This window comes from Linepithema humile, chromosome 4 (assembly GCF_040581485.1).
Source record: "Linepithema humile isolate Giens D197 chromosome 4, Lhum_UNIL_v1.0, whole genome shotgun sequence".
Lineage (NCBI taxonomy): Eukaryota > Metazoa > Arthropoda > Insecta > Hymenoptera > Formicidae > Linepithema > Linepithema humile.
Genome location: NC_090131.1, coordinates 17,359,036 through 17,382,952, shown reverse-complemented (window position 1 = coordinate 17,382,952; position 23,917 = coordinate 17,359,036). Strand labels below are relative to the sequence as shown.

The window sequence follows — 23,917 nt, the reverse complement described above, 5'->3', positions numbered from 1 at the left end:
CTGATCGATCGCCTCCATGTGAACTTTCTTAACCTTCTGTGTTCGTTTCACGTACACTAGTTGACCGCGTCGACTTTGGTTCTTGTTCAAAAAAAAAAATCTATTTTGCCCAAGGTAAAGTTTGAAACGTGCTCCTTCGTTAAAACGCAGAACGTCAAGCGGCCTAATTAATACCGTCGACTAATTAATTTTTTCACAAAAGAATTACATGACTGCGAAAATTTTTTAAGGACGCTTGACTCGGAAAGGACCTAAACACAATTAACCTAACGAAGTTTACGAGGCGGCCGATGAAGCAACTAAACTCGTTACAGCGAGAAAAGAGCTGTACGCGTTGCAAAATTCATTTTCATGTGAGTCGCGAAAGGGTTTTCAGCAATTATCATACTCTTACGAGCGCTGTATCTCTCCGCGCGGGTCTGTAATACGGGTTGAAGTCGTTATGTTAAAAACTCGTTAAGCGGGTACAGTCGTGTTAAAACCTCATCGCGATACTTGCGAGGAAAGTTTCAACGATAAAAACTTCACTGTTACCCTTCTATCTTCCCTTCGAGCCACGAAGTTGCGTTCGCCGCGGGTCCCATCGCGGTCTCCTTTCTCCACAATTACACGCGATGTGCCGAGTCCGGAGACCATCTCTCGCTTTACTTTTCTGTCGACTTTAGATAAGATACCTCGCGGCTTTATTATTGTTACGGACTTCGCCGGCGTCTTAGGGTATATCACTTAGGGCCAACGCGCACAAGTTTGTGAGAACACAAGCACGGCCGTGAAAGCGTATGTATCCAACACTGAGAAACACTCAACACCTGTCGCCTCATCGCATCTATAATGAAAGGGAGCTTATCCCGGAGCTCGAGACATAATCTGTCCATTGTATCATTATTTGATACCTATATATCATTCTGCTGATTAATTTTTTTGCATTTTTAAAACGTCTCTCAAGTCTAATTAATCGAAAATAATGTAGCTTGGAAAAATGTCATATTGATAAATGCGAGATTTTTATTTAAGTGACTCTCTCACGCATCGCGTGCTTCCTTTCCGGCGTGTGTTTAAACGTATATGCAATAAACTTTTACAGTCACTTTACATCATTTCGATATTCCGCGCTCGCCAATGGCAAACAAGAATCGCGCGTGACAGCGCCAATTTTAACGATTTCGTCGTTACTCCCCTCACTGAAGACCCTCCCGACTTGTGACTGTTGTCGATGCCGAGGAAATACGATTCGATAAAATAGCCGCGTTCCAAATTTATTGGCAGGACATTCAGTTTCCATCATCGGGGCTTACGTACTCGCGCGGTCGTGTACGGTTACACTGGGTGGCGTGGAATTTCGCAAGGAATTTATCGGAAGTCGATCTCCGCCTTTGATCAAAATGAGAAATATTGGGTAAGAATGTAAAATCGTTGTAACCATCTTAATGGATATAATGTTTCCAAAGCAATATTCCCGATTAATGAATAAATAGCATAACAGAAAAAATGCGAGTAATTTCAGTAAAAAAAAAGAAAAATTGTCTATATTCTTTCCTATAGCACACGTGTATCGTAGATATAATTTCGGTACACGATATTATTCGAGGAAATATGAACCACCCGATATAATCGAGCTTTCAATACGATGCTATGCGATGCTCGAATATTGATTGATTCTTCCGCGAGAGGTAATCCGATACACCAAATAGTTGACTCCTGATGCGAATTCCATTCGAGTGCCTTAACGTCATCGGTTTTGCGTGCAGATATCCGTTTCCATTTTGGTACATTTGCTCAATGGAGTACCGTGCACAAGAATGGCAACACTAGAGAGCGAAGCTATTTTATTGCTGCAAACACGCACTTATCGTAGCAGTGATATTATTTAACTGAGTGTGATTCGTTTTAATTTTATCTTGTCACTTTTATGACATTTTTATTTAAAAACGTGCTTTATTCGTGCGATTTACTTCACTTATCGTTTTGATAATTTTCAAGTATTACTTTTTAACAAAAATTCATATCTCTTCGTACGCTTCTGCATTTAAGTTATTGGACTACTTTACACGTCCGCCATTTTCGCAAATATGATGTAGATCATAAGCATGATAAAGCGAGTTATGCGAGATCATTATCAGGCAGCACATTGCCAGCCAGTGAAATTAAACTAGTGTACGTGGCATGTCTGGATTTGAAGATATGCATCGAATCATGCAAATCACGGCACAGGAAAATCAAAGACTGTCGAAATTTAAGCGAAATGTACGTACTAACACACACACATATCATCGCAATTAATTAATTAAAAGCGCTTAATTACTATTAAAAATAATTCTACGTGTGTTTACGAAACTTATTTTATATTTCATAAAACTAATCTATCTATTTTGTTACACTTACACTTGCAATTTCCCACGGTTTGTTAAAAAAATACAAGAGTATATTGGAAAAGAAAAATTAAATTTAATTGAAAAATAATATTTCTTCGATACTTGCTGTAAACATACTCATCCTGCAGTTTCTCCAATAAACGCACGACTTGACGAAATACGAATCGCACATAATAATTCTTATATTGCTACATTTTACATTATTATATTGCTTTTCATTCATTTTTATTGCTGCTCAACGATCTTTTCGAGTAACCGACCGTAATCGTGCGAGATAAGCGGATGATATTCCCGAGGATTTCGCCGCTTATTCTGCAATCGATCCTATCGCAAATGCAACCTTATTTTCTTTCATAGAAGCCCGAAGTCTCCACGCACATGTGGCCATACATACAAACATCGACATCGGCATTCGATACGGTGAGAAAGGATGACGCGAGGCGAAACTCAATTTATCAGAGATTGGTAAATAGGTTGGCCCATGTACGCCACTGGCGGCTCAAGGGTGCCCGCAATGTCGAGACGGGGGCGTAGGGAGAGTGAGGGAGAGGTCGCAATGGCCATCGGGGACGTGACGTTGACGACCGCAAAACGAAAATCAGAAACTCCAATTTATCGCGGGAACAGCTAATTTCCCGGACTTCTCCCCTCCTTCCCCCTTCAATCCCCCGCGCCTCCACGGCCACATCCCCCGCTGTTCCCGATGGCGGACGCCACTGTCTCGCTTCGACGGTGGCGTAGACCGCCTTGTCGCCGGCTACACCGCACACGGGCACGCGCGTCTCACGTTCCTTCGTCCTGAGATTCCTACGGTAATTGGCAGACAAGACCGTGCGTTTAACCGTCGCAACAGAATGGTGGAATTAGAACAACGCTTTCAGATAAAGAATGGCGTCCCATCGCCGTGTCCCGGGGTTTTCTTCGGATCGTTCCATTCTTCCGGAAATACCTTCGCCCTGTTCGCGGAAGTACGTAGTCTATTTAAATTGCACGATAGGGCGGCGGCTGAGCTCGCGCGCGAATCCCCCTCGTTCCTCCTCAATTGACGCGAAGGTAATCTAGGGTGTGTATGTATATCGCCAGGCACCACGCCGTGAAGAAAACAGGATCGAAAGGGAGCGCGAGCGTGAGGAAAGAGGAACACGAGCAGCTTGAGATAGGAGAAAATACGCGTCTTCGTTAGGGGAACTCAATTGCCGTACTCAAGCGGAAGTACGTTCAAAGAACTTGGCAAAAAGTATACCGACGTCCCTGCCAGTAGTGATGTTAATAGTAGCTAATGGTAATTGCGCACCGAAAAGCTCACGAAATTCTTCAAAGCCCAAAGTTAGAGCTAGTTACTCCGCGCAATTTCAAAATGTATATAGAGATATGATTATGTCTGACTCATTTTCGTGCAATAACAACGATCGATTGTCAATTAGCAATGTCAATTATCATATCAAAGGCATCCGTGATCATTGCATCCGGCAAATTACACTAGACCTATTGATTATTTACTCGCACTATCTATTCGTGACCTATATATACGGATATGCTTAATTATTGTTACAGTATTCTCTATATTAATATCTCCTCTACATTAATCGCCGCTAATCACTAAAGATTCTCTTGCGCAATTTTTAAATAAAAAAGTGCATGATATTTTAGTAAATCTCAATTGTTTCTTTTAGAATTTATATAAAAGCGTTATAAAATTGATAACATACTAGCTAATGACATAGATGATTTTCATCACATTTTCCGGTAGACAATTTGCAGGTGAAATAATTGAAATATGCGCTAGCGGGCAACCAGGAGAACGAATCGAAGTGCGCGAGAAACGGGAGTTTATCGAAAATTAGTGATACCGATTCACAACGCGCGCTTACCTACATTTACCGGCGTAGCCGCGGGCACGGTAATGTGACCCACTAAATTAATTAAGCGCGGCAGCGTGTGTTAGCTGTACATACGTATGCACGCACGTACACGCGTATGCTCTCTCGCATCGAACGCGAGCGTTCGATGCTGCCTTTGTTTTCCGCGTGCCGAGAAACACGGTAGTACGGTCGTTGCGAAAGCGATGGCCGTCGTTATTCACCTCGCTCTCCCCGACCATTCACGCATACACCTATGTACGATTGTTAGTGAGCGTACGTATACTAACGCTCCATGGTCGCGATCGAGGACTTCGTTATTTCAAGCGAAATGTGAAAACAATATCTCTTTTTAATTTGGAAGTTTTTACAATTAATGCATCGCTTACATGCTACTGTTGAAGCATATTACTTTATCACATTTGATTTATTTTTAGTTATTATTTAGACGTTAAAAACAGAAAAAAGCTGCGTTTTTAATTACTAAAAACTCAAAATTTGTTAGTACCTCGACATTTTAATTATGGAAAAATCAACTTTAAATTCAACAAAAAAATCTATCTCTAATCTTCTTGAACATAAATGTGGAAAAAGTGCACAACAAGGTCATAAGAAAAAATGTTTTTCTACTATTCATTCGGTATCTTTTTATACATCAAATAAACCTTTGCTCCCGTGCTTTTATAACGTGCACTTTCATACGAAACACGCGTTCCCCAGAAATTCAGGACGGTTTTCGGGAGGTTAATTACGGTAAATAGACTAACATAATTCGCGGAAAAATCTCCAAGAGAGAAGATAAACCCAACCGTTCCGGAACCTCTTGCATATAATGTTCCGGCGGCTCGTCTGAAATCTAGCGATCCTAAAGTTCGCTGCCTGGCACTAGTCACGACCCTGAGGGCACATAATACGTACGTACGCGCATCCGCGAAGCGCCTCCCAGGCGTCAAGGCCGACGTGAAAGCGCGAACGCCTGTTTTATGCATGATCGCAGAGTGAAATGCGGCCGCGCCGGCAGGAGCCGAGAAGACGAACCGACGAGGATGGAAAAGGGGGCGGAAGAGGATGTTACGCGAGAGAGCGGCTGAAGAGGGGCGGCGGGGTGAAATGGGTGGAAGCTATTTCGGTCGGCTAGAAGACGGGCGGCAATGCACAGCGCGCAGCACCTCCGGAGTATGCGAGTGACAGAACTCTCCCTAGAGCGCGCAAACAAGGACGAAAGGGCCTTTCTGTCGCCACGCGACATCGTTCTCCCGATTTTCCTTTGAACCGGTCTCAACGTGGCGATACAGCGTTTCCTTTCGTTTCCGGCCGACGATGACGACGAGAGCCCCGAGAGCTCCATACTACAAGAGAGCTCGAGTCCTGCACCTTGAGCATTGATTTCGTTACGCGAAAGGCGTATCCTTCTTCGTTCGCATTCGACTGAGAGAGGAAGAGGGAACAGTTCTCGCTTTCCCGGCGCATCAAAGACCCCGTACTTAATGCATGGAATAATAATTCCATCCATTGAAGTGTTGTCGCGTAAACTAGTACGTGTTACTTTGTGTAACAGAGTAATATGCTTATAATGCAGACGAGGCGCAATACCGGTTGCTAATTTGTCAACATATAGAGAAAATTGAGTTTTTAAATACCGTAAACGATTAACGTATGTAACATAATTCTTCACGTATTAAATAATTTTTTTGAATTATTTTCTTCTTTAGTAAAATTATCAACAAAATTATTTTATATCACAAAAAATCAATTTGTGCGTAAACTTTTGTCTTCTTGAAAAATTTGCCAATCTTTCCAAGTGTTCGGCTGTTCGAAAATTAGTCGTCTTATCATACATAAACATATTTTTCTCTCACACGTTTATATTTTATCCTGAAGACACTTTTAGCGAAATCAAAATTCATCTAGCGCAGTCTTGTATTTTACAGGATTTTGCTGAGGTTTCATCTCCAATATAACGTGCTTAAAGTATCAGACACGTTTTTGTTAGTGCCCTCGAGAAGCAGCGCCGCAATTCCACGCCCCGGAGCGAAGCATTCGATACCGCGGACTGTGTTTGCGGACCGACGTGTATGCGTTACAAGATCCATTTTAACGTATCCCAGTACGTACGTTTCGCGACGGAAATTCAAAGTAGCGGGATACGAGAGAAAGAGCGACCCGGCCAATCGATGCTCTCAACGCGCGCGTGATATCCATCGGGCTCCCCTCGCGACACGCTCTAACTGAACCGATTTTTCGTTTCTGTCGAGAGTTATCGCGCGAATGAGATATCGCTCGCATTTCGCGACACTTGGCTACTCTCCGCTATTTTCAACGTTATCGATCCTACTTTCCGCCCTCGCTCTGTAATCGTACAAAGCGCATCCATGAAACACGAGCAATAGAAAAACAAGGAGAGTACCCTTGTTTTAGTCAGACATGACATCGTCCGTCAATTTAACAAAATAATATCCTGCAACAAGCATCCGCGCTAAAGCAAAACAAGTATTAACCCACGCGGGATACTTGATCAATACTACTATATTTTGCTATAACAAAAGTAATATTTATAAAAACTTTATAATTTCAAAATATTTAAATAATTTTTATATCTTATTTTTACGTCGTATCCAACACATCAATATAAGAGAGTTTTTAAATAATCATTACACGTAACTAAATCAACGATGCGTTTTGTTTGTAAATTCCTTCGGCACTTCTGCAATGCCCTAAGCGTCAGGAATGCAATCGACACTGAAACGCCGAAACAATTGAAACCCGAGTGATGTACATTTGAAGCGGTCGCAGTTGCGCGCTCGCGTCTGAGTGCGTGAATGTATACATGGTGCAGGCGCGAACATTCAAAACATGGATTTGTTATACGAGTCGGTAGCGATAACTTTGTTGAACACGTAGCGGCCTTGTTCCGTTAACCAAACCTGTAAACCTCGAAAGTGTAGAACACGCAGGATGTACAAGAGACTATGTCTTTAGCAATGCCAAAAATCAGACATCTTAATTTTGAAACAAAAAAATCGCGCATATTAGAATGAACGCAAGTCGGAATATCGCGGCTGACTATATTTCTTTCGCCGGACGTGCAATTAATACTTCCGTTTTAAAGATCGCGATTATTTGACTCTTTTAGTTTAACTTTCGCGAAAAGTATTAATTAATTTCGAATAAATTCCGCGGCAATTGCGGAAACCTTAAAAGATTATCGGTCGAACGATCAATATTTAATTAACATCTGTATATAATCGAAAAGCTAAATCCTATGTAATTCATCGCATACGTAATTTATTGCAGGAAACTCGATTATACTCTTCAGAATCTCATTATAAAATTCTACTCTGTATCCAGTTCTTTTTTTGCTCGTAACTTTATCGCGTTCGAGCTTAGCCAGTTAAATTAATTAACCCGTCGCGAAAATTGGAGATCTCCGCGATTTATTCACCGCGCGCTTAATACAACAAGTATGTAAATGACTATTTCAATTTACTGTATATTCAGCGACGTACCTAATTAATACGAGATGTATCGCCGAGATCACGTTACAAATATTCGATCGTGATCCATTAGCTATCATAATATAATAGTGACACGGGGACGCGAATTTTGCGCGACCATCAATATTCATGCCCGGCCGAAGAGAAAGTTTTCGCATCAATTTACCCCCAACACAACTATTTCGCGGGCTTAGATTAGCGAAGCGACTGTCGACTGGCACAGAAACCGAGGCATTTGGCCCGCGAGGCCCAATTAACTTTTTCATTATCGTCGGCGTGATTAGTACCGTGGCTCGGTTACCTTCTCCTTCTCGTGTTACGCGTCAAACAGCATTCCAAATTAACGAGCTACACCGTTCAGCATTCTCTAGATTTTTTTCGCAATTGATCGGTTTAACGGTCATCGGACTCAATGGTGTACCTCACGAGAATCGCCTTTGCCTTAGCAAAATAATGAGCACGGTCTTTTTTACAGGCGCGACGCGAACAACGAGAACAAAAACAATCGCAATAATCAACGTTATGGCTAATTAGTATAGCTGAATCGTAACAATGCTGAAAGAGAATTTCAAAAAAGTAGATATAAAAATATTATTAAATGTGCTGTTATCTTTTCTTCTTTTATATTTAATATGCAAACTAGCGAACAAAAATTAAATAAAATGTACAAACAAAGGTAACGTCTAAATCGCATCTATATGTACATGCATTAAATGCAGAATAATATATCATAATACTGACTAGTTCACTCTTTGCTCAGTCCGATAATATAATATATTATATATAATGAACAAAGAGAAACTTTTCTGTGAGCGATGCATGAATTTCAATTAAATTATCCTCTCGCACTAAAATGATTTTTTACAGTCGGCAGAACGTATATTTAATTCGCGCTATTTTCGACGTATTCTTGGCACAATTTCTGACCAGACTATCCGACGGCAGAGAGATCAATCTATAGCCTAGAAATGTAAAAGTAACTTGCAAAGGAATAACAACGTGTAACACAGGCGAAGCGACAGAGTGAAAGATGAGAAGAGAAAACAGGAAGCGGGACGGGTAACGGGATGAAGAGTAAGGTCCCCGAGAAAAGTTTATGAGTTTATGAGAGAGCTCGCGCAGAGTCGAGGCCGGGGGGCGAGAAAGCAAAATAAGAGGTTCCTCTAACTATCCAACTGCCATCTCGTATCTTTTTCATTTACGCGCTGTTTACAACGAACCGAGCATTACTTTTATCACAAACTGCGACTACCACCCGCTGAATTACTTGAACGCCGGCGGGAGACATTGTTACGGATTGAATGATGGCGAGATGAAAACTCGTATCAGCGCGCTTCTTCCCTGCGAAAACTGTTTTTAAGTTGTACAGATTTGCAGTGAGTTTGCAATGGAGAAAAAAAAAGAAAAGCACGGAACGAAAGAGAGCTTCGCTTTTGCATCGAGCGAATCGTTCTCTCCGATACTATTCTCCTCGTATTTTGACGCGACAAACTATACTCATTTTTATGAAACACTTTACACTTTGATGATTATAACTGTAATAACCTGTGAATCGATTTCCAGCTATACTCCATCGGTCGACGATATCCGATTGTAAACCGATAACAGTTTCGATATCTGAGATTGTAAAACAAGAAAAACGAAAAAGCATCGAAATAATCTTCATCGAGTTACAAAATCTATCAAACATTAAACAAAAGGTAAGATTTTATTGAGTCACGAAAATTTTTCAATTTCCTGCTTATAATTATATTTCTGCTCGACTTTATTTTTATACAGTCTGCTCCAATTTGATAAAAAAAACTCGTGAATGAAAAAAAGACGCAGATATCTAGGACATCCTATATCGGAAGCGCATAAACGACAATTTCTTGCAAGCTGTTTCCATCCAGCCCGGAGACAGCGCAAATGTCGGACCTTTCCCAATAACATGTTATCAGCACAATCTGTCCGGCACAAGAATACCCTATCTATACCTGCAGTCTGGTATTTCTGTGTTGCTTATTGGGCCGGTCCCGTCGCGTCGTGTCAATTTGCTGGAAGTTACGACAACGCCAGTTATACGACGATTCGCTGCTGCTGTCTCGCGTTCCGTCAGCGGAGAGGAATTGCCGCGCGCATAGAAGCGATAGGGATTGAGAGACGAGCCGATGCGACCGAGGGTCCCCACTGATCCTCGAAGAGACCCTAACAACGTCTCCGGCAAACGACCTTGCTGTCCCGTTGCTCGCTTGATCAATTAATCGCCCCGACATCGAGTAGATAAGGGATCGATCGAGGTGCTCGCATCCATTCAAGCGAGTCGGCGCTCGCCATTTTCGGACGTATCCACGGAAAGGGAAGAGGGACAATTATCTGCTAAAATCTGCGCGAGACGTACTCGAGAGCAACCGAGTGAGAAGCGATCGGCAATTGCTCTTCGACGGCAACGCGACGACTATTACGAGCCAAATGTAATTTATTTGCATGAGCGAAGTACGAAATACTACTCGCAATATCTGTAGTCAACGAGTAGCGTGAATTTGATTGCAATATGTCAAATGTCTCCTTTATTATTCGTTACGATAAAATAAATTATAGATTTCAATACGTGAGATTCAAATAAAAAAATCGTCAACTATAAATGTCAGTAAATTTAGAGAGAAGGGAAATTGAGTGGGCAGACACTTTGAATGGTAAACAGCGAAAACAGAAGTGAAGGCGAATAAAATTCCATTAGACCGCCATCCGATTTGCTCCGCCGCTTTCTCTCTCTTTCATTGAGTGGCATCACTCTTGCATTCATATATTTTCATCGAGCGGCCGCCATCAGCAGAAAAGAATATCTCTTTCGAAAATAGTTTCGTTAGTCGACTTTTATTTTCCCCTTCGCTGCAACTGTCGATTAATTGTAATTCAAATGATCCACCCTCTGCCTCCAGATACATTTTTTACTTACACTACAAATTCATGGAAAAATTTATCTTTAAAATTAAAGCTCTGAGGCACAGCCGTCTGAAATATTCACATGTTCCGATTAAACGTTCAAACCAGAAGGCAAATTACAATATGTATTTTTTATCAAAACAAGCCACATTATTTTATACCGCACCCATTCTTATTCGCTGCTACACCCACTGGCTCGCTAAACGGAACCGCTCACCGTTCAACAACTGGCATTTATCGATTCACGTGAAAAACGGGTCCGCGCCAAAGTAAAGAGCGGCGCTGCGAAGTGATTAACACGAAATGAAAATCGCCCCGAGCTAGACGGCGATGTTTCATCGATGTAAAACGTCCGACACTCGTTTCGAGCCGCTCTATAATTAAATCGCGCGAATTACGTCGGCGTAAAGAGCAAGCGTGGTTAAGACAAAGCGTATTCTTCATCGCAAGAGAAACGACAGAATCGAAATTACGAAAAATACATAAATATCGTAATGCATACGCTTTTGTTGCCGCGCCTTTTAATTCGTGCGCTTTTCACTTCGAATTACCGATTAAAATCAGCTCTTTATGCTTTATCCATTAAAAGCTCGCGAATAATCAATTGTGTTTTACTAGCTGCTTGATATTCAATATCCATTAAAATTCCGTATATTTCAGCGAATTGCCTGATCCCGCAGCTCTCCATATGACAAATAAACTTAATGCCGCGAATTTTGTTTGTAATCCGTTACAGTCCGCAATATATATTGCGGAGTCAGTTTAACCTGGAAAACTTGTGTCGCAATCTTACGTCGACGTTGGCATGCGATTTACCGGCGTGTTGAGATTTCAGTTTCGCTACGATTAAGAGACTAAACATTTACCTACGGCGCGGATATAATTTCGCGGCGTACGTGACCGAATTTTAAATACATTATTTACACGTATCTTCCGCGTATTACACGGTAACGCGATAAACCAAATCCCGCCATGAATTTAATTTAGAGGGCAATCTCGTGAAGCAAATACGAGAACGCGCTCGACGCTCGACGCTCGTGTAAAATATATATCGCCCGCGAAGACGCGTGAATCGATTGAAAATCGCGAGTGGAACAAATGAAGGGATTTCATAAATTTCTGCCGGCGAAGAAAAGATTCTGCGTGCGTACCGCTATTCTTATCGATGCCGTTTCTCTACGTTGGCGATAAAGAAACGCGATGGCAGAGGCTACGGAGCTAAAAGAGGACGCAGATTTACGATGTTTGTAGATCCTTGTAGCTGCTACCTCGAAAAATACGAGCGGTCAGACGTCGGTAACAGATTAGACAATTCTACGTAGCGATGCAGGACTCCCTTTCGCGCATACTTTAGCGGGCTGTATTAATGGCACTTAATCTCACCTACCTATCTCCACTTTCATTGTATGGAAGGAAAACACAGACTATTTTACTTATCCTCTCGCTTATCTTCGCAAAATCCCATTCGCTCGTATTTGTGTCGAAAAAGGTTAACGCGCAAAATATCGAAAACAGATGCACGGACGAATAACGAATAACGCTGTATTTATTTCTTCGTGATTGTATAAACTTATATACAATTACTAGTATAATTAAATTTAATTATATTTTAATTATTGCTTGTACTTAATTGTAATGTAACAATTACAATAGAAATTCTTTACTGATAAGAGAAAAATGTGCGACAAAAATAGCAGCTCCATTCGGTAGAAGAATTGAATTATCTTTTGGTATTATATAAAGTGCGCATAAATCTTACGAACGTATTCCAGCTTTTACCGAGTTGCGAAATACAGGTAAAAAGCTTCGTGTACGTTTCAGTGCACTTGTGATGAATCGATTTGGCGCTATGAGAAATCGCGATAATGGCTCGTTCTTGAATAGCAACTTGTATAACGTTTCGCGAATTTTCGCGCCGATAATATTAGCAACAGGATATAAAGAACGTTATGTAAACTGTATGAAACGCTCCTACACGTCCGCGATGTACGACGCGAAGCGTGCAAAACATTGCAGCCACACCTGGTTAGATATTTTTCATTTACCGTTGCGTATAATATACCGTCGGGCATTCGCGTTTTATGGAATATTTTTCACGATCGCGATAATGACTTTAAAGGGAGATCGATGTTTTGCGCCTACCCTCTACCTATTCCTAAAGGCCGGTTTAAATCAATATTCCTCCCGTTATTTCATTTTCCCAAGCTTATAAACCACCACATTCTGAGATCATATTTTTAGCTATTACACAATTGGCTTGGTGGTTTTTTTTTGTGAAAAACATTCACGACGCATATATCATATTTTGAATAATCATACTTGCAAAGAGAAAATCTGAAAGCGATATTTCAGCATTTTTCATAGAATGCTTGTCGATCTCTGTTCCATACTGATATAACAGCTATTTTTGAGATAGAACTACATAGCTACCTGTTTTTTTTATTCATGCATGCTCGTATATATCCACGAAGTGCGAATCAAGAATACATCTTGTATGTAGATTGAATTAAATAATAAAATGCAATGTAATTCCATTTCCAAAATAGATATGTTGCTATGATAAATATGAATGGATAGGCTAGAAAATCGAAGTCAAATTGTAATAAAAATTCTAATAAATATGATCATAAACACGCTTTTTTAATTAAATAAATTTGTTGAATAAAACATTTATCTACGCAGCGACTATTTATCTATACATTAAACTTAAAAATGCAGCATCAATTAATGCATAAAAATTCAATTATTTAAAGAATTTATTTTATATAAAAATTGCTCGAATAATTATTAATATATTATATTTTTATAGTGTTTTTAGTATTATACTTTCTAAAAATGTGGCGTGTGCACAGAGTGCTTGTTAAAAATCTAAAAAATTAAATGTAATTCTATCATACTATTTATAAATTAAAAACTTATCACGTTTTACGTTTTCTAATTTTTTTTTAAATTACTGCTTGTAGATTTATTTCCTAAACTTTAGGCAACTTGATACCTCATAAGTAATATTCAACCATAGAGTAAAATACCAAAATGTGCCTATAAATAACGCACTATGTAATGAGCTCTATGCGTGTACGAGCTTTCTCGTATGTACAATAAATCAAACGATTGCACATGTTGTAGGATTAAATATTAATATTTAATCTAGCCCATCCACTTTAAGACAAAGAATCTATAAGATATTATAATCATCTAATAATCTTATTTAGTTTAAATTAAAAATTTTTTTTTTAATTTAAAAGAATGTATTCTCTCTTTGTATTTAAAAAAATATTGAATTTTTACAGATTCTTTACCCCAAAATTAAAATAAAGATGAGTTGGTACTCACCGGCACGCGATGTGTAACAGCGGAGTTGTAGAGTTGGAGTAGTCTGCAAAATACAAAAATACATATAGATTATAACACCATTCAAAAAAACTGATATTTAAAAAATAATTATATTACGCTTATTAAACTACTTGATTCTCAAAACAAATATTTGACAAAATAATTATCAAAAAAATCTAATTCTTCTCTGAATATTTAAAATAATTATAAACCTTAAAATATGCTGAAAATATTTTCATTGCAAAGATAAACAATTAATATATTTCACAAATAACAAATGCATGAAAGATAAATTACCTTTACGTTGCTCCGCTGATGCCGGATGCCGCCTGGGCCTCCTCCTCCTCTCAGCAGTCCATTGACGATTGCTTCTTCATGGCATTCATTCACTCGCGGAATTACGACGTAAAACGCTTTAAAAGGCACTCCCGACATTTAACCGCATTTCCGACGCGTACCTCGTCTCGTTGCGATAAAAAAGTAACTTGCAAAAGCACGATTTCACGGATCTGTTCAATATTCGCGAAGCAGACGTTGGCAGCGAAAGGAATCGCATGCTTAATTTTGTGCGCCATCCATCGCGGCTATATTACATCTAAACTGCTATTAGTAATTACTCTACAAAAATAATCTTTCAATATTCGTCGCAATCGTAATTTGAAAAGAACTAGCAAAGCGACGAAGAAAACAACTCCTTTTGCGACCTTCCTACACGAATATCGTCGTGTGAATAATAGCGAAATGTGTTAACACGCAGATATCGCGGACAAGAGTGTACGTACGTCACACACACATCGTAGGTCTTAAAAGAAAAGGAAAACAACCACCGAACACCATGAGCTAGCGTCGAAGAATGTTATTTACTTTGTTCTTATGATGTCGTACTACACATCCTACGACGTGTAGTACGCGCGCTCTGTTATTTATTGTCTACGTGCTATCACCTTGTGATTATTCGCACACACGAAAACAACCGCTTCCTACTATCGTATTATTATCTTACAAATCGTGATTGCGAAACATATTAGAAGATTATTTCTTGTGTTATTACCGAAGAACAATTTTCACGGTGAAATTAAATGCGTAATTTTCGATTCTTCGTTATCTGCTCTACGAATCTCAATCAAATCGTAGCTCCGGGATTATACTTTTCCCCGTTATATATTTCCGTAATAACATAAAATGAGTGTCGAATAATGTTAATATCAAGAATGTCGTTCAAACAGTTGTATTTTCTCGAAATAACAAAATTTGTCACGGCAAATTTCTTAAGGCAAAAATATGTAATTCGTAAAAACACGGAGCTATGATCTTTTAATATTCTTGAAGCAAATTACAGCGATGAAGAAGAATCGAAAATTATGTGGTTAATTTTACTATGAAAACTGTTAATTAGTAATTATACGTAAGAAAGTCTTCCGATATTTGTCGCGATCGCTAATTGTAAACTAATAATACAACAGAATAAGAAACGAATCTCTTAGGCCGGCATTCATAGTCCGTTCTTATATTAAAGATCGTTTTAAGTAGGGACTTATGCTCTCTTCACAGATTGTGTCTGACGAGGAGAGCAAATATAAGTCCATACTTAAGACGATCTTGAATACAAGAACGGACTATATGAATACCGCCCTTAGCGTCCTGTCTGCTCGCGCGCCGTCGTGCGAATGATCAAGGTGAAAGCGCGACACACAGCGGCACGTACGCCGCGTCATACGTCACACGAACAAAAAATAAATTCCAACGCTAACTTACGGCGCTCTCGTTTGTTTTGAAATCTATAACTTACCCGCGTGTAAACACACTGTTATTATTCGCACGACACTCGTGAGGCAGGCAGGTTCCCTACAAAAGAACGTTGCGTACAGTCGTTCTATTACTTTCCGAATCGTAACGAATCGTAACGAATATTGCAATATTATCTCCTTACAATAATTGCGCGTAGTAATTAAAATGTAACATAATTACGGTTAGATAGTGTAAATTAAAAATTAAAATTAAAATTAAATCAATTTTTTCCATTGCCTGCTCCGTGAATTTCGAACGGATTCGTGCGATCGTCTTCCGAGTTATATCTTTATCGTATGAAATAAAGTGCGCGTCGGGAATACAGTTAATATTGGGTAGCATCATTTGAAAGTAAATATATTTTTGCATCATAATTTTGCGAATGAGTGAGTGCAATAAAGAAACAGCCTTCAATAGACTGCTGAGAGGAAGGGGAGGTCGGGCGACATCGGGCGTCGGCGGAACAACATAATGGTAATTTATCATTCATGTATAATCGGTTATTATTCGCGGGATTTATTAATCATTTATTTACACTAGGCAAATATTTTTATCACAATTAATGTTAATGTGTATTTTAAATATTTATATAATAATTAAATTCTTTCAGTAATCATGTAATTATTTTAATGTAAATCAAACATTTGTTTAAGACAATAAAGTTTAATGCGTGTAATTATTATGTTCAAAATATTGATTCTTTTAGAATTGACAAGCATTGTTATAATTTAAATGTACTTTTCTATGTTACAGATTATCCTGTGAACTACAACTCCGCTGTTGCGCATCGTATCAATGAGTACCAACTCATCTGTATATATAATTTTGAGACAAAAAATCTGTGAAAATTAAATATCTTTCTTAAGATTCAAAGTGCGAATATTTTTCTTGTCTTTAAAAGAATTAAAAAATTGAAATAAGAAACATAATATTACAGATAAATACAATAAATCACAGATCCACTGCCTTAAAATAAATAAGCTAGAAAAGATTAATGTTAACATTTAATCCTGCAACAAATCCTGACAATTTATTTTCTCAAAAAAAAAAAAATCTTTAAATTTAATAAAACCGTTATCATCTTTTACATCTTTTGCTAACAGTAGTTAATATTCTATGTACACACAAGATTTTCAGATAATATAATTGATGACTCTATATGCGAGATATGTTAATAATTTTATTAGCAGTTTTAATATAAAATACATTATTTAATCTATTAAATTTTTTTATTAATTGATTAAATTTTCTACTTCATTACTTGAATAAATAGTAAAAAATGAAAAAAAAGAGATAAATAAAATATTTCTGAAATATAAAATTTTTATTAAAATTTTTGTGGTATTTGTAAATAGACCAATAAAAGTTTATGCAAAATACTTATATGCGTTAAATAAAAATAAAATACATATTTTATTTGAATAAAAATAAATTGAAATTTATGAAACATGGAAAATATTTGATTAGGTATGTTGTTTTATTTTTCTCCTTTTTCCTCTTTTTCAAATATTTTTCTAATTGAGGCAAGTCTTTAATTTTCAAGTATTCTTTCAAAATTAAGTTTTATATAAATTGGCGCAAAAATAAATAATTATAGAATTTTGCATACACATATTACAAACATAAATTATAAATAGGCATCATATATTTTATGCAACATATTCTAATTAATTTATATAAAGAAAAGCGCATTTACGATTAAGGATTATTTTTACAATATTTTATTTTGTCTTGCAATGCACCAATTTTACTCTAATTTTTTCTAGCTTATTCATGTATATTTATTGATAATAATATTTCTATATCCATTTTAGAATTAGTACTAAGTTGTATTGTATTATATTATTAAATCTATACGCAAACGTTGTTTTGATATACAATTTATAACACAAACATGCACTAAAACGGTAGTGTCGAAAAATGAGTGTGGCTATGTAGTTCTAACTGTAAAATCGATTATGGTAACTGCAGGGAACAAGAGCATCGGTAAACATCCCACGGAAAACGCCGGGGTGGTTGCTCTCAGACTTCTCTGTACTTGTAACACTGTAGCCAGAAATTTTCCGCTTGCAGAAAAACTTGCTAAACACTTTACAATCTATATTCAATTCCTTCGACTTTTTCTGATTTTCGCGCTTTCCCAAACTTGTAACGTACTCTTGAAAAGTATTTCCCAGGCATTTCACGCGTTGCATAATCCAACCCTTCGGACGATGCCCTAAATCCCGACATATAAACGCTTTTATACGATGTGGAAAAGTGGATACATATGCCGACACCTGAACGTCATGTGTTCACGCTGTAACCGCGGTTGAGAGTGGAATGATGTTTTATGGGGTAATGAAAATGGACGCGCACACGCGACGAGCGAGCGGAATCGTCACTGCCATTACACGAGCTTATTATACGAAAGTTACATCGGTTCGCTGACACCACCGCGATCCACCGTGTCGCCCACTGATGAATTGCGATATTTGAGTACCATTAGTTTCACAGAATTCTGTTGCAAATATTCACGTGTGCAAAATGATCAAAACGTTATCGTACGAATTGTCGTAAAGCGCTAATCACGAATTATAACTGATAAAACATATCGTTAATAATTCGTACCATTGCTATTAGGAATAATAATATTGAAATAATATTTTAATGGAAATTCTCTGACATTTGAGCGAAGCAATTAGTTAGTATTAAATGATGCATAATTTGCTTGCAAAAAGTCATAAAATCACAAACGAGGGCTAAAATGGACAAAGGAGTATTTGTGCAATTCTATTAATGGACGCGATCGAGTTGACATTAATAATACGCGCTAATGTGTGAATGAACAGAATAATTATTTATCGTTAAGCTGCGCATAATTCCTTCTCGTCTATATTTCATCCAATTAAGCGAAGCTACGCGCAGGATTGTGTAACTATAATAGAGCTATGGTTAATTCCATTAAGATTATACTAAAGGAACATTCCAACCGATTTATGCCAACAGAGTTCATTGCGTTCAAGCAATTATTATTGTACACATATACTGTAAATTGCGACATCTGGAATTACGCGATATAATTTCACAACAATAATTGTCGCAGCATAATAAAAGTAATATCGCGTATTGACGCGAGGAAATCTCGATTAAGGAGAAAATTGCGAAATGTAACAGGTGGGATTGAGAATCACTGCTCCGAAATATAATGTATTATTTGTTTGTATTATCTCGTGATCAAATCGTACGCGCGAGCAAACGCGGCAGTCGGATGCGCGCAAAAATCTTTAAACGGGCGCAGTCAGTGTGCGATATCGCATCGAGATTACCTGTATATTGACCGGCTTGAATGCAATTGCACTTCGTAACAAATATGATTACCGGTAATAAACCACCACGGCGACGATTCGGGTACACACAATTCGACCAAGAATTAATGTCAGCTGGGACACCGCCGTATTCGCGCGTGTGCACTACGTATGTATATACCGACATCCACACACACACGTCGCACGCACACGCTGTAATCCACCACGCAGATTTATTTTACAGCGTACACATCACGCGGCAGTACCCTCGGGATTTAGAGACCACCGCGCGTCCATCCATCAATTTATTTAATCCGATTATACGTATCCTGTGCGTTCGTCATCGATCGCATCGGTGACGGAGATCGAGAGCCACAGTGACTCTCCGTGATGATCGACATCGCAAACTTTGTCGAAGAGGGTATACTTGAGCCCACACTGTAAAATCAACTTCTCCATCAATTATGTCAAAATCGCCGTGACAAAAACGACATTGTAAATTATCCGAAACGCGAGAGAATTCAAAGCGATTTACACAATCAGAACGAAGAGTAAAGCAGCAGAGTGGATGGCTCTAAATCCATGATTTGTAAGATCCGCTTAAAAGCATTTGATGAAATTTTATCTAAGCAAATTTCATGAGTAATACGAGTGCTCTCTTTGAGTTGCTCCGTTTGTCAAATTATTCAATCAAATTAAAAATACAATATATACCTTCTTCGATATATGACCAACGGAAAAATAAGAAAGTAAGAGGGAAAGATCAGAGCTTGTACAGCGGAATAATCGACATCATAGGTATCGTATTTATCACTGCGTCGTGTCGAAGCTGGCCGAACGAATGGTAAGGTAGTGAGAGACGGATTCGTTTGCAAAATTCGTTATCTTCGCGGCGACACTCGTGACACTTGTTTCATATTTATGAGAGGAGTTTTAGCATATTCAAAACATAAATTACTTTCAGCGGGGTAAGTCACCTAGCCAATAAAATACTGCCCGGAGTTTATCTTCTACCCCGCGCGCGATTTCAGGTGGAGGCTCACGGAATTGGTAGCGGAAGAGAGGTTCGGAATGAACAGAGGTGGAAGCCTGAATTATGCACGATTGGAAGCCCACTCTCGCAATCGTATGGGAGGTTTTCATGCAAAATCGCGCAACCGCTTTCCTTTTACAATGCAAATTCGATGGTAAACACCCGCCGCGCGCTTTTCTATACCCGATCGCTGCCGTGATACATCGCCAGATCTAAATGAGTTTTGTGCGCCATATCTCGACCAACGTGAAATTGCCAAAATATTCTTTGACAATCACCGTGGAAACAATTACAAATTTTTTCAGAAAAAAGTTCTTGGAAATTTGTTGCAATTTATAAAATAATAAAATTTATTTTTCGGAAATAAAAACCCAGATACTGAAATAATTGAAAAGCTCTTCTCGCGCACGGTAGATACGTTATCATTGCAATATGAAAAGTAAGGATCTATTACGTTCCGATAAAGGGCGCACGGAGTGTCACAAGTTTCTTGCTCGAGAATTCTTCGGTTTCTTCATACTGTTTTCGCTTCCGTCCGTGACGCTCCCCCCTTTTCCACGACAAAATGAAATATCTTTTGGCGGGCTTCGGCAAATAGCTGAAAGTACTCTGAATCATGCCAGTAAGCTTATGCTACATCGAGCGGAAAATTACAAATGGTCGAACCGGACGCTCTGCAACTGGCAATGCCTTCATATCATCTTATGTAACTGAACTTTTAGGAGTAAACTCTTTAAGATGATTGCAAATTTACACAAGTCTGCTGTTAATTCAACAGAACATGTACTTCAAAAAGTTTCAAAAATTTCCGCCTAAGAAACGGCATTTCTCGAGGCGAACATAATCGACTACGAAGTCGCCGCATGATCGATCGCAAACGGCTCTTGTAGGAAACGTATGTGACGCATGAAGTTATGTGTATGACGCAACGGTTCAACAATAAATAATGCGAAAATTTAATAAATTTTAAACATTCAAGATTATTAAATACAGTAAATATTCAAGAAAGAGCAATATAAAATATTTGATGTAAAATATAGGTGAAAAATGTGTATTCGAAAAATCTTGTTTGTTTACTCATCTAAGTAAGTGCGTTTATTTTATCATATTCGTTCTTTTCCAAGATATATTCGTAGCATTTCTACGTGACATTTAACGTAAATACTTCCCACGCGTCAAATACATATCCTTCAGGAATCTCATCTTGTTTCACTCGGGAAGCCACCGGAAACTACGCGTGCCGCACTTATATGAGAATTCTCGCCGCAGAATTTACATAGTCGGCCACGGTCCGCGTTGAACCACTGGCGAAATGCTTCCGCTTCGCGGGTCTGGAATTAAGGGAGTAAGATTTAACGCATTTCGACCTCGAAGTCCTGTTTCGCGGCCCGATAATTCAACTCCGCGCCCGACGACGCCGAAGGTGGCGTCAGAGTTTCGCGCCGAATAACCCGCCGCGCAAAAACAACTCTCGACGTCTGTCCCGTCTTCCCCTCTCTTCTCCATCTCTCGCTTACCCCTTCTCATCCCTAGCGATCTCCTCACGCCATTTGCCCCGCGTCCGCCACCTTTTGCTCAGCGACCAGTCGCGTCAAACCCTACGAGTACTTTGCATAATTTCTCACTTTTGCATAACCGAGTTGCTTCTTTTTTCACGTCCTCGCTTCAAGAAGAAACTAAGGCTGTCGCCGGGAGACTTAACGAATCTACCTTGCCTTGCTTTAGAGCGACAGAGCTTAAGCTTTATCTATATTTTCAAGAAATGAATAATATCTAACAATCTCTTTTATTATTTTACGTAGTATAAATAATATATCTTCGATACGCGATGGAGAAAATTAACCGATAAGCATGAAACACTATGTAATATATGAGTTCGCTGAACTGCGATAAAGCTATATCTCTCGTCGTATCTTATTCACATTGGTTTCATATATGTATTACATACATTTATCTTATATATCGAGAAATTTAGCTGCAAATGTGATAAAGCTTTGATGAACTATCAAGGATTTCCAAATCGAATTTGAGGTTTATATTGGCACATGATATGAAGTTTGACTAGGAATTCGATTCAATTCAATTTCGTCCGATGCAACGAATTCGTTAACTGAGCTATATCATGTAGTATTAGGTATATTTGCATACACAATCGTGCGTATGTACCTGTAGAATTTGTTTCCGAAAGATATCGAAAACAAAGGTTTTTCGGATAAAATCAGAATTGCAGTTAATAATATTTGTTATAAACCGGCAATATATTGACAGTTAACATGTTTTATAGATTTATTTTGTTATTGTTTTTCATACAGATTTTCTGTTTAACAGTACTTTAAACTCGTGTTTTTAATAAATACGGATTGAATTCTTTATAACTAAATTTAACTAAACGTATATTTTTCCTACAAGCAAAATATAACTGCAATATTATATATCATATGATATACGTAATATTATCGCGTAACATTTGCTTAATACGGTATGGATTGAGCGAAAAATTCATCTATCAAACGACCGCACATTTGTAAATGTATCAACCGCGAGTGAAGTGACATTCATATCACGGTGTCGATAAGCTGTTCGATTATCAAAGCTCACGATACGGCTTTACACGCAAGTTCGCTGATTCTCGCGCATGAATAATACCCGTGTTCGCTAATAGCCTCTGCATGTCCTGTTTTATAACAGAGAGTTCATTACGGATTGTCGCAATGAATATCCCATCAATTAAAGTTCAAAATTATACACCGATCCATCGGATTTCTCATAGACAAATTGACTGATAAAAGGACTTTACGCTCCTTTCATCATTTATTCATAATTAATAATGTGCGAAAGGTAGCGTTATTAAGAAAAAATAAATAAAACTGTCCTACACAAATAACTTGCTCTAACAATAAGATGAATTAAACTTGTCTGTCATGTATCAAATGAATGCTATTAAAACTCCTATATAAAAAAAAAATCCTGCAGGGAAAAAATAATATTTGAATTGAAATTGAAAAGCATTTTCATGTTGCGTCGAAACAATCGGTGCAAAATAGAATGCACGTTTATCTACGTTGGTCTATTGCCTGGCAATTTTGTTATGCATTTCTCGGATACGATCGATTTGCAATACCACCGATGAATGAATAGCAGTTTTTGGCGGGATCCGATATTAATACCGTTCTGCGGCAACGCCCGGTTCCTGTCGAATTTAGCGGTCCCAGATGAGCCGCTACAATTGCGGTTACCGGTTTACCTGCACGCACGCTGGCAGTCTAGATTAATTTACGGCGGATAAAGCGCGCGCGTCCGACGAAACAAAGCGGCGGGGCGCGCGCGGGAAGGAAACTTCATTTTCTTACATCCGGGGCGCAGATTAACGGCCTCGTTTATCACGAGGCTGACCTTTCGACCGCGATATCCACGAGCACTCTTGTACGACACAGCGCAAGCGATTCGTCCGGCTGTCTGCAGCAGTCTTACGCGAATTACCGGCTTCCCCCTTCGTCCACCACATAGCTGGGCGGGACGTGTTTCACGATGTTCCATTTGTAGGCGGAAGACATTCGTGAATTATACAGGATGCCCCATGATCTACCAGAAAATACCTCAAGGACATTAGCTAAATACGACTTTTCCTCGGCAAGAGAGAATTGCCAGGAATGCATAACGACGGAGCTATTTCATGCGGAAAATGAGATTCTCGCAAGTTAAGGCCACAAAAGGTGTAATAATATTTCGCTGGCTTTTAAATTTTTCACTTATATTGCATAATTAAAGTTAATTAAAGCTTATTTACTGCAGCTAGCAGCCACTTATTGTTGCACTCAAAATAGCT

General features: G+C 38.7%; 1 protein-coding gene across 11 annotated transcripts in view; it reads right to left on the bottom strand.

The window, feature by feature from the left end:
* The window catches only part of LOC105670217 (uncharacterized), a 231,340-nt gene that overhangs the window by 153,124 nt on the left and 54,299 nt on the right, over positions 1–23,917 (bottom strand). For all 11 annotated transcript variants that reach the window (XR_010889668.1, XR_010889669.1, XR_010889665.1 and 8 more), the window contains exon 9: positions 13,984–14,026. Coding sequence is in view for 5 of the 11 variants with exons in the window: in XM_067352975.1 (XP_067209076.1) it covers positions 13,984–14,026 (43 nt within the window). In the remaining 6 variants the exon portion in view is untranslated. The remainder of the gene's footprint in view (positions 1–13,983; positions 14,027–23,917) is intronic.